Source organism: Gordionus sp. m RMFG-2023, chromosome 3, assembly GCF_954871325.1.
Source record: "Gordionus sp. m RMFG-2023 chromosome 3, tfGorSpeb1-WG-v2, whole genome shotgun sequence".
In the NCBI taxonomy this organism is placed as follows: Eukaryota; Metazoa; Nematomorpha; class Gordioida; order Chordodea; family Parachordodidae; genus Gordionus; species Gordionus sp. m RMFG-2023.
The window spans coordinates 35,825,908-35,838,424 of record NC_088777.1 but is presented as its reverse complement, the minus strand read 5'-3'; the positions used below and the strand labels follow the sequence as shown (position 1 = coordinate 35,838,424).

The following is a 12,517-nucleotide window of genomic DNA, read 5'->3' as shown; positions in this document are numbered from 1 at the left end:
AGCCCAAATTTTTTAAAATAAATTATATTTATTTTTGATATTTATAGCTAATAATGGCGATTTCAAACATTTGGTTTTAAAATATACAACTCGGCTCGGATATTTTTTCTTAAAAAATTTTCAGGCCCAGCCCGGGTGTTTTTAAAAAAAAAAATTATGAGCCCGGCCCGGGTATATTTAAAAAAATTAAAATACGGTCCGGCTCGGGGGCCGGGCCTGCAAGTCTGTGAAAAACATACCTATGAAATAAACATCTGAAAGTAGATTGAATGATTTGGATCTTTTGAATATTCATAGACATTTAACGCCAAGCAAGGATTGATAATTGAAAAATTAGCTCAAAACATACAAAATACAATAATTCCTGAGAAACTTTTCGTGTATTAATTTATATTTACAACATTTAAATTTTTTATACTTTATATATTTTAAAAGCTCAAAAAATTCAAATTTAAATTTTGGGTCATTTAAGTGATTCATATCGTGGGTTATATTCACTTTATATTTTATGATTCACATTTAAATGCCGGTTTATATATATAATTTTTTTAATTCACATTAGTTTAAAATTGTGTATTAGAAAAGTTATTAATCCTAATAAATTTATGCTTAGTATTTTTAATTAAAAATATTATTTCTTAAAAAAATTTATTATCCCCCCCAGACCAAATTCCTGAGTTGATGTTGTAATTAAATTCTTATTGAAGATTTACGTTTAACTTTTATTTTAAGGGCTGCGAGAGATAAAGCAGCCTCAAGAATTTGATATATGAATGTAGTATATTAGGTTGTAGATTAACCAAAAATCTTAAAGAGAAACGGCTTTCGTCATTAGAAAATTTATAACGCAATCGAGCTCAATTAGAGATCGGATTTTTATTTTTTTGAATCATAAATAAGATTTGAGATCAAATATGCAACATTATTCTAATAATAGCAGAAAGTAAAACATGCTTTAGAAATATATATCCTTGTTTTTCAACAACATGTGTTGAAAACTTTAATGATTAGATTTCATTTATTGTTCAAAAACGTGGGTGTGAAAACCATAATGATAAGTACAGTGGTTGTCCAACATATTAGGTGTGAAAACCATGATGATAGAGTTCAGTGGTTGTTCAACAAACATATATATGAAAAATATAATGATTAGTAAAACGCCACAGGCAAATTACTTTTAAACAAAATTACGAAGCCGAAAGATATTCAAATCTACTCAAGAAAAAAGAATTAAATTTCGATACAAATTGAGACTATGCAAATGTTGATTAAAGAAAAAGGATATATAATGGAAAAATTAGGAGGCGAAAGATGATGATTAAATTATTATTTTTAATTTAAATTTGCGTTTTAATTTTTTATTTTTATTTTTATATTAATTTTAATTTTTCTTTTATTTTGATTATGTTTTTTACTTTGTATTTAATTATATTGATTATTATTTAATAAAGGATTCAACTATAATTTTAGTATATATTTCTTTTTATTTATATTTAGATTTTGATTCCAATGTCAAATCTCGCTTTCTTGACAAACCGCTTTCTTGACACCTTTTAACCTTAAAAGGAATAATTTGGTTGAGATTTGGAAATGCTAATATTTTTTTTAACGGTTATTGAGGTAACATAAAGAAATTAAGAATATTGGGATGTATATTTATGATTAAATTAATTTAAAATACCATTATTATTATTTAAATATAAACTTTAACCTCATAATAGTTGTAAGACCAGTAAATATTTTATGGTGAAGATATAAATCTATATTAATAATTAATTTATAAAAAATATATAAAATGAGATTTTTTTGTAAAATTTTATTTTAAATGTATATACAATTTGAGCTTTTAAAGGATGGACATATGTGTTGGTTCATTCTTAGTCCATTTGTAATGAATAGGATATATTATGACGAATAATCCATTTCTGTTAATGTTTATATGTTATTAATTTGGCTGTGGCCAATTTGTTGTAAAAATATAAAAGATATATGTACATGCATTATAATATTTTGGTTGAAAAATTAAAAAAAATATTTGTGTGTTAGATATGGTGTCATGAAACTGAGTGATCAGAAATAATTTTGGTGAAATTTTGGTATCATATAAATTTTGTTAATAGTTACTGAGGTAACCTAAAGTTAAAAATATGGGAACATATATTATGAATATTATTAGATTGTAAAATGAATTTTAACCTTATTTTGAAGAGGTTGGTGGGTAAATTAGTTTCATAAATAGAACCAAATTTGAAATAAAGTTTAAAGGCGAGTTGGGTTCATAAAGTATATCAATTAGTGATTGAGAAATGATGTTGGGAGGATACAAAAATTAAGAATGATGGGATATAATGTATCAATGAATTTTAACCGTATTTTGAAGAGGTTGGTGAGTAGGTTAGTTTCATAAATTGAACTACATTTAAAATAAATTTTAAAGGCGAGTTAGATACATAAAATATATCAAACGATGTGATATATTTAGGGTTTAATTGGAATTAAACATATAAAATATTTAATTTTGATGGTAAATATATATATGTGATATATTTGAGGTTTAATTAGAATTTAAATGTGATAAGTATATATAGGTGATATATATTTGAAGGTGAAATAAATGTTATCATTGTTGAAACATATGATATGATTATTTATTGTTGAATGCTAGAGGTGATGCTTACAATAAAAGAAATTTTTCAATGTAAAGCTATCATTAAGATGTGTTTGAAATGATAAATTATAAAACATTTAAATTAAAAAAAATTTTCATTATTATTAGATTTTACAATATTCTCTGTCCAACAATTGTAATAATATTTGTGTCTTTATTTTATTTATTTAAACTTTAAATTTTTTTTTGAAAAACAAAATATTCTATTAACTATGTATATGTTAAGTAAATTTAGTTAAATGTAATCTATATAGTTTTAAAAGTGATTATGCCATTAATTAGGTATTCGTAAAAAAATTGGTAGTTTTTATCATGATTATGTCACCAAAATCATTTTTTTTTATTTACCAATGATCAATCATTATGTTAAAAGTATTACATCTTATGATTGTTTTTTTTAATCAAAATCTTTGAGACAAAATTTCACATTAATTATGTATATGTAAAGGAATTGTAGTTAAATGTGATATTTTTTTGATTGTTAATCTTTGATAAAGAAATATATGTCATATATGTTTCATGTAACCCCTTATATGTTTTATTTAACCCCTGATGTGTTGGAAGAAGAAAAATGGTGTAAATATGGGAGTAGTGATGACCAAGAGCTATGACTCAATGGAAAGACTTGAAAAGATTATGAGATGATATCAAATAACTGATGAGAAATGAAGCTAATTTGGAAGGTTATATATCTTAGAAATTAAATTATATATTTTTTTAAGAATGTAACACGTGGCTTCTGAAGAATAGGCGTGTTGTAGTTTTGTATTTTTGTTATATATAATGATATATTTGAAGTTAGCTTTTGTTAGTGGATGATTATAGGAGAGAAATGATCAGATGTCTGAAGAAGCTTTGTTTTCAGACATGATGATGTATCTTTGTGTAATTTTTACCAGATGTATTGCTGATTTGATATATATTTAATTATGTTAATAAAGTTCATCATTTAACACTTACTATTACAAAATGTTCTTTTCTTTAATCTGAAAATATGGGTATATTTTTTATTTTACTCTACCAACTCGAGTTGCGAAATGCCGTTGTAATTATGAACCTTTATTGTAAATTTAAAAAAATAATCAATATTAACGTTGAAATAATTATCTTATATTAATAAATTTAGAATACTTATTTTTACAAATTGTTCTCTTCTTAATTTGCAAATATTGTATATTTTTTACTTTATTTACCAACTCAAGTCTCGATCATGATGATAAGTTATGAAAGAACGAGTAGTTCAATTCAATATTAACATCGAATTCGAATTAATTATCTTGTGTTATTAAATTAGATATAAAATACTTTATATTATAGGGTTGGGAAAATAAATTAATAACTGAAAAAAATAGTCTGTCTCTGTTTAATATTATAAAAAATAAGGAGAAGTAAAGATAGAAAAAATATGGTATCCGGATATTATTTTAATTCTAAGCATTAAAATAAACATATATATACCTATTTATTTTATATTATAGGGTTGGGAAAATAAATTAATAACTGAAAAAAATAGTCTGTCTCTGTTTAATATTATAAAAAATAAGGAGAAGTAAAGATAGAAAAAATATGGTATCCGGATATTATTTTAATTCTAAGCATTAAAATAAACATATATATACCTATTTATTTTATATTATGAGGAAATATTAAGTTAAAATTCATTTAATAATACTTAGGAAAGAAATGAGATTAATATAACCGATAAAACAATTCTGTTTTTTTAGTTTTTTTTATAACTATAAACTCTTGTTATTTTATTTATTATTTTTCGATTAGTTAAAAACATTTCTTAGGTTCCCTATCTTACGTCCAACATATCATACAATTTTATTTTGTGCTTCAATTAATTGTCATTTTAAAATTAGTATCCCTTAACCTTGTAACAATTTCATTAAAATTATTTTATTTTTCAAATAACAATATATATTCTTTACAAACAATTAAAAATTTTAATTAATAAGAATGAAAATCATAACTCGAAATATAACATTGTTTGACAAATTTTTATTGTTTATTAATGAAATATCGTCTAAAGTAGATTTATCCAAACTAGTTAGTAAGAGTGTTACAATCAATCCTAGCTCACTTAAGGATCCTTCGACAGACACTTACATGCAATAGAATTACTCGCGAGAGGGTGTATAATGATCTTAAAATTTTTTGGATTGCCAATATTGCAATAGATTTTGATAGGATGGCAATTTTTGACTATATATTAAACGATTAATTTTCGTCTTTTCTCAATATTTTTGTACACAGCCTTAGCGCATTCTCACTCCTAATATATATCCAGCCAGGTTTTACTACTACTAAAAGGAATAACAGGAGAGTCAATCAGAGATGTGTTATCTTTTGCCTTATCAAACACTTGAATTTGTCTCCACGTCGATATCAGATGGTCCTAAAATAAAATTGATTTATTTAAAATAATAATTTACCCTAGCCAGCAATTTATCACATTTAGATGGGTAGATTTTATTTTGGTAATTAAATCTGGGATCCACGTAGATCCTACTTCTAAATACATTATTATTAAACAGATATTTCTACCGACAATCCAAACAGTTAAGCAAATTCTTAGAATATTCATTGTTGATTTCTTCTAAATCCAATTTTCATTCAAACCACAATTTTTAAAAATCGCCTACTATGCAAGATTTTTCTTGTAATTTTATGGTACATATGTATACCGGAGATAATACTGGGAGATAAGTTTGAATTCTATCCCACAGGCGTGAATTAATTAAGGTTAATATATTTGCCCTATTTTTAAGTAAATTTTTTTACTATCTTTTAGATTTTTTAACATTCGATAGGAGGTATTCCACCTAATAACCGTGTACAACACTGGCTTGCAAATTTTTTCAAGGGAATATAATTTTTTATATTTTTGTGATTTAAACAATTTAAGAATCGATTTTATTTCATCGAGGTCTTAAGAAATTTATTATAAAATTATTAATCCTAAATGGATTGTATGGGCACAACAATGCACACAAATGAGCCCAAATGATTTTCTTAAATTATTTAATAAATTATCCATATCATCATTTACTGGTTCTTCATCATCGTGTTGAATTTAAGTTATCAAAAACATATTGAATTTGATTATATATAAGATACTCCTCAAACGAATCACTATCATGTATATTTGAAATAGAGCTGTCATTTTGTCGAATACGAGTATTGAAAAAGAAAAGTTATTATAATTTTTAAGAAATAGTTAAATTGAATAAAAAATTTATAAGGATAATTAAAATTTTTAAATAGTAAGCAAATTAAATGACAATTATATAAAATAATTATTATGGTATGTAAATTTTAGCAGTATAAATAGTAAAATAGAAAATGTAAAAAGAAGAAAGAAAAAGAAAGGAAACTTTTATAATTTTTTAGTTTGATTTTATATTTTTAGTTGATTATATATTTTTACGTTTAGTTTATTTATGTTATTTTAGAATATTTTTTAATTTGGCATCTCCAATTCTGGTTCATAATAATCATTACTTGTTTAAACAATTGGTGCCAAAACCGTGCAGGAATGAAATTCTAAAAAAGGGGGGAGACGGGATTTATGAAATGACCATCGACCTTAAGACAAAGGATAAGATCAATAGGCAAATGGTCGCATAAGAAACGGAAGAGCAAAATTTAGTAGCTATGTGGCCCAGTGATGTATGATGTAGGCTTGGAAACAGAAGGTCCCAGGTTCAATCTGGTAAGGAACTAAATTTTTTCTAGTTTCAATGACGGATGTGTATAGACATATAATATGATGAATTTCTGAGTTGAGAAATGCCACCCCGGTCACCGACAGGCTTGGACAGCCTGGTTCTAGGATACTTGTCCAATCAACCAAATAAGACGGCCAGCTGAACTCGTCTGACATTAAAGGATGATAATTCGTGGCCAGCGCTAGGATAATGGTGACCTCGGGGGGTTCAAGCTCATATCTATCAAGATACAATGGACTTGTTACGATACTCCGGTGGAAGATACAATTGATACTTCGGTGGGAGATATGGAATCGATAAGAATACTCCGGTGGGATATCTGTCGATATAAATACTTCAGTGCGAGATCAAGATACTAGATACTATAGCGATACTCCGGTGGGAGATACAAATGGAATCGATCAGAAATACAAATTAGATAAAAATGGATAGCATGAAATAAAATGGAAAAAGGAAGGAGCTTACTACCTGAAAAGGTGAAAGCTAAAAAGGAAAAAAAAATATATTAGAAGTAACACATGTTCGAAAGAGTATAGAATTAGTCGTTTTATTTACAAGAGATCGTTTTAGATAAAAGAAATTCGTCACAAGAGATCGTTATCCGTACAAAAAGATCGTTATAGCTAAAAGAAATATGTTACAAGAGATCGTTATCCGTACATGAGATCGTTATAACTAAAAGAAATTTGTTACAAGTAATCGTTATCGTTATAAGAAATCTATTGTTATATGAGGTCGATAAGATACAAGTAGTAGTTATCGTATAAGAGATCTTTATTATAAGAAATTGTTATCTTTACATGAAATTGCCATCGTTATAAGAGATTAGTTAGTATCATAGAGGTCAGTATTGTTACAAGAGAGCATTATAGTTATAAGAGATCTTTATCGTAGACAATTTGACAAAAGAAGTATTTAGTGGCTTTCGCAAAAGATGGGGAACTCAATGTCTTAGAATCAGTCATCACATATAGCTAGCCATCCTGTACGGGCAGTTCAGAATGGATTTAGGCGATTTAAAGGAATGGGTGTCGAATACGTGTATTGAAAAAGAAAAGTTAATAATAATTGAAACAGTTAATTTGAATATAAAATCTGTAAGGATAATTGAAATGTTTAAATTGTAATCAAATTAAATGTTATATAAAATAATTAATGGTATGTAAATTTTAGTAGTATAAATAGTAAAATTGAAAATGTATTAATAGAAGAAAAAAAACTTCTATAATTTTTTAGTTTTTTTTTCTGGGTGAGATACTTTATTAAATAACAAATTTCACAATTTTTTCATTTACGAATTATAATTAAAAATATATATATATAAAAATTAATAATATATTAAAAATGAATTAAAAAATATGTATTTATAAAAGAGAAATGAGATAAAAAAAATAATAAAATTTTTTTAAAAAAAGGGTACAAATCACCCTAGAGAAGAGTGAATGCTTAAAAAATTGGACGGCGAAGGTAAAATCCTTCATTGGGGTCCCATGAGATCTGCCTCATTTTTTTCATAGTTTAATTTTATATTTTTACGTTTAATTTATTTATGTTATTTTAGAATGATTTTAATTAACTATATATTTTAATAAATTAATTTGGCATCTTCAATTCTGGTATATATTAATCATTACTTGTTTAAACAATTTTTCTGCGAGATCTCTATATCTATTTGAGAATCGTTAATTGTTTGGGAAGACTTGTTATTAGTTGGTGAAATTCGTTATGCTTGTGAAACCTCATTATCATTCATTTGGGACAAATATTTTAAAAGGCATCTTCACTCTTCAGACTATTTTTGAAATCTCTGTAATGAAATAAGTTTATTTTTTACTTGTTGCATTATCTGGCATCTTATTTCTGTTGCAGCATATTTTATTTTATCAATTACCGTGTTTGTTTCAGGGTTAGCAAGTCGATCAATTGACCAGTCAATTGACCGGAGGCAAATACTCTAAAAAATTTAAAGGAAATAAATTAAATATGTTTAAAAAAGGGAAAAACGATGTAAATATATGTGATCACAATGTTTGCTTATTTTTCGGATCCACAATATCAAGAGGAGAACTCACTAATAGTGAAAATAATGAAGTATGTGATATAATTCAAGAATTAGCTATTTTATAAGGTAGTGATGACCAAAATATTTTAAGTGATATAATTTATTTCAGAAGCAAAAAACAACATGTTTAATATAGCAAATAATGTGGAAAGTAGTCATTTCCAGAAACAATCAATTCCGACCTCAAGTTAATAGATTAAACTTTGTTCACCCTGCCCATTAAGAGACTAACAATTCCTAGTTCTACTTCTTTAGAAAGAAATAGGTCGATTTGGGTTAATATTCTTATGAAAATAGAAATCAATTGAAGATATAAGACATCAGGAAAATTGATTAAAAAATATTAAAGAAAATGATAATATTGAATATAAGACTCTGCTACAGATAGCTACACGTTAGTTATTGAATGACATTGAATTTAAAAAATTAATATTATAGATTCATTTTACTATTATATTCAAAATAAAGTTAATATTAACTTAAAAAACATATATTTGAATTTGGCCACATTTGACCGGTCAAATGCACAACCCTGGTTTGTTTATTGTCATATTCAACGATTGGATCTAATATTAGCCTGAATGATTCATGTTACTAAATTAATTGGCAAGTTGATAATTGCTATTCCACAACCGATTCGTAAACCTAATTTTTTAGAAATTACTTAGAATTAAAATTAATAATTATTTTAGAGCCCTGCAAAATTCTACTTTCAGGTCAAATCAGATTCAAAAATACCTTTTTTATTTTATTTTGTAATCAATCAGATTTTTTATTATTCTGAACACAATATATAAGAAGAATAAATGAAACCCAAAAAATATTTGAAAAAATTAAATACGATTTACTAACAAAAGTAATGATTACAGTGACCCCCCCCCCCCTCTTCCCTCAAAATGTATACAGTATATCACTATAAGGTTTAAAAGAATAATCCACTCACCCCTATATGTGTTCACTTCGTAACTTTTAAAAATAACGACTATAATAAAAAAAAAGTGAAAACCCAAAATTAATTTGATAAAAATCAAATATTGTCAAAGGCCTTCTATAAGTGGACCTAAAGACCTCCTAAAAATTTATGAGAAAAAAACTTTTCTAATAGTGCCCCCCCCCTTCGCAAAATCTTGGCTACGCCTATGAAAGCAAGTAAGGTCCCAGGCAAGGAATAACTTTATTTTCATTGATGGTAACTATCGTTGTATAGTCCTGATGGCTTAAGAGACTAATGTGCACCCGCTAAAAGTGTTAGGCAAAGAACCAACCTTCTTTCAATGGGATGGCAACTATCGTTTAATAGGTCTGATGGTTCAAGAGACTAAGGTACCCCAGCTGAAAGTTGTAATGATTTAATGTGAACCTAAAAAATGAGTTTCTCATGGGCTTGCATTGCTGGCACCTAAAACCGGCACTTTTATAGTTATATAAAAATATCATAACAATTTCTGAATCATATTATATTTTCCAAATTTGACAGAACTTTTATGAAAATATATAACTAACAATCGTACAAATTTAATATATCTATTATTATGTTTATGGAAATATCAGGTAAAATAAAAATATGTTTAATTTTTTTTTTAGATTTTTGTTTTATAACGAAAAATATATATTAAATGCATAAGAAGGATCCGAGAATTTCTATCATGTGAGAGTTAGGAAATACAATATATTTTTTAAAATGTACAAATTCTATGGGTGTTAATTTTTAGAAATCTTAAATGCTTAATTAATTTTAATCATAAGTGAAAATAAAAGGGATTGATAGTTTGATAAATGATTTTAACAAAAATAAAGGTCGACGGGGGGTTTAATTAAAAATTATCTAAAATGTGAAAAAGTGTTATAATTTAAGACATATATTCTATCTAATTTTTTCAAAATTGGCAATATCAGTATTTGTATTAAGTATTTACTAAATTGAATAAGGTGAAAGAAATGCTGTTTTATAACGATTGACAAGTTACAAAACATGGAGTTAATAATAAATAAAACACTCGATACAAAATAGATAATTTTAATAAATAATCATTAGCGATAAACTAGGCCCATTTGTTAAGGTATTTTTAATTGATTTGTATCCAAGTTTTTAAAAAAATTGCACTTTTATTAAATACATTTTAATAAATTATTTTGATTTATACTATAAGTAGATGACGAAATGTTTTTTTTAAAATAAAATATATAAATGTAATTAGGATTCTTTATAGAGCGAAATTGATCTTTGAAAATAAAATTTGTTGTTATAATGTATGGAATTTGATTGGCCAAAATCACATTCTATCTCAATCAATTAAAAATTTTTAATATATTTTTTTACCATAGCTATTATACCTATAAATGAGTTATAAAATATGATATAGACACCATTGGGAAAATTTTTCCCAATCTTTTATTATTGCCTGGAGAATGTAATTTCCACGAATTCTGAGATACTTTTCTTGTCCAACTTTTCGAACGCAGTTAATCTATCATCTTTGCTTGTGTTAATTGTTATATCATCTGATTCTTCGGAAGGGGATTGATTTTGGTTTTGCTTTTAATATTTAAGAGTCATTTATTAAATGGGATTATTAGAGCTTTAAATACTTTTTATAAAATTATCTTATTTTTCTTCAATTCTTATTTATATTACCCTTTCATTCAATTTTATAAAAAAGATTTAAAATAAAACCTGGGCGTTTAATTTTTCTATAATTTCGGAAACTTTGCTATCACGCCTATATTTCTTCTTGACTTCCGATTTATAGTCTTTAGGCGTAAGGCTTTTGTTATTATCTTTAAAAAAATCAGAATCTTTATAAAATAATATAGTGCTAGAAGAGTTATCTAATGTTAAGTTAAACAGGGCCAGGCAGAAACTGGCCCGTTTAGATTTTATAAATGCTTTTAGGCCTTGCCAGTAAAAAGCAGTAGCGTCACTAAGAAGGGACCAGAGGGGCTCAAACATTTTAAAATATTTGAATTTTTTTTAAAAACATCTAAGAAAAGGTCATTTTGAAATTGTTAGCTAAAAAAGGGTCATTTTTAAAAATATAAGCAAAAAATTTATTTTTGAGCCCCCTGAGATTGTAAAGGCTATTGACGCTACTGGTAAAAAATCATTAAACTCAATTTTTCTTATATTTTTATAAATTTCAGTTTGGCCCGCAAAAAAACATAGATCATGCTAGATGCTTCTTACTCACTCTATAGATGTGATCAAATCATTCCTTGAATAATTTATTGTATGAAGGTTTAGATAACCCAACAAAACAATTCTGGTATATTACATGATCCTAGATAATGCCCGCATATAAATGTAAGTCAAACCAGGGATGTGAGCCCGGTCTCCTGAACAGGGTTGCCAGGTCAAAATTTTCAAATTGTGGGAGAAATTCGGTATTTTGTGGGAGTAATATAAAAATTGTGAGAGAAATATGAAAATTGATAAAAAAAAAATTTTTACGGGCCGGCCGGGATTTAGAATTGACTTAGTTATCCGCTTATTATTTTTTATAAATATAAAATCGAATCTATTTTCCAAAATAAAATAGGTAATTATTTTTCAAAATAAAATAGCCATTTAAAATAAAATAGCCAACTATTTTTCAAAATAAAATAGCCAACAATCAAAATAAAATAGCCAACTATTTTTCAAAATAAAATAGCCAACAATTTTTCAAAATAAAATAGCCAACTATTTTTCAAAATAAAATACGCAACTATTTTTCAAAATAGGTAATTATAGTACGACACAAAATTTCTTAAATACTATCTTTATTATTAAAATAACATATTGATTTATTATAATATATTAATTTTGTTTAAAAATAATAACCAACGATCTTTTTTAAATACAAAAGAATGTAAACAAGATAAAATTTTATAAAAAAATTGTAATTTTACAATGTAAAAAAATATATTTTATGCTAATGTATAAATAAGATTTTATAAAAAAAAAAAACAATTTTAAATTTACAATGTAAAAAATAATTATAATCAGTGCGGGGAAGTTGTTCTACAGTATTTAGTTAATACAATGGGGGAAGGGAATATGATATTTTGAGGCAT

General features: G+C 25.8%; 1 protein-coding gene across 1 annotated transcript in view; it reads right to left on the bottom strand.

Annotated features, from left to right (window-relative positions):
• Positions 1-10,007: 10,007 nt before the first annotated feature.
• The window catches only part of LOC135926933 (uncharacterized), a 98,955-nt gene continuing 96,445 nt past the window's right edge, over positions 10,008-12,517 (bottom strand). The window contains exons 34-35 of the mRNA XM_065462864.1: positions 11,139-11,242; positions 10,008-11,000 (exon numbers count right to left, since the gene is read on the bottom strand). Coding sequence (XP_065318936.1) covers positions 10,860-11,000; positions 11,139-11,242 — 245 coding nt within the window. The 3' untranslated portion in view covers positions 10,008-10,859. The remainder of the gene's footprint in view (positions 11,001-11,138; positions 11,243-12,517) is intronic.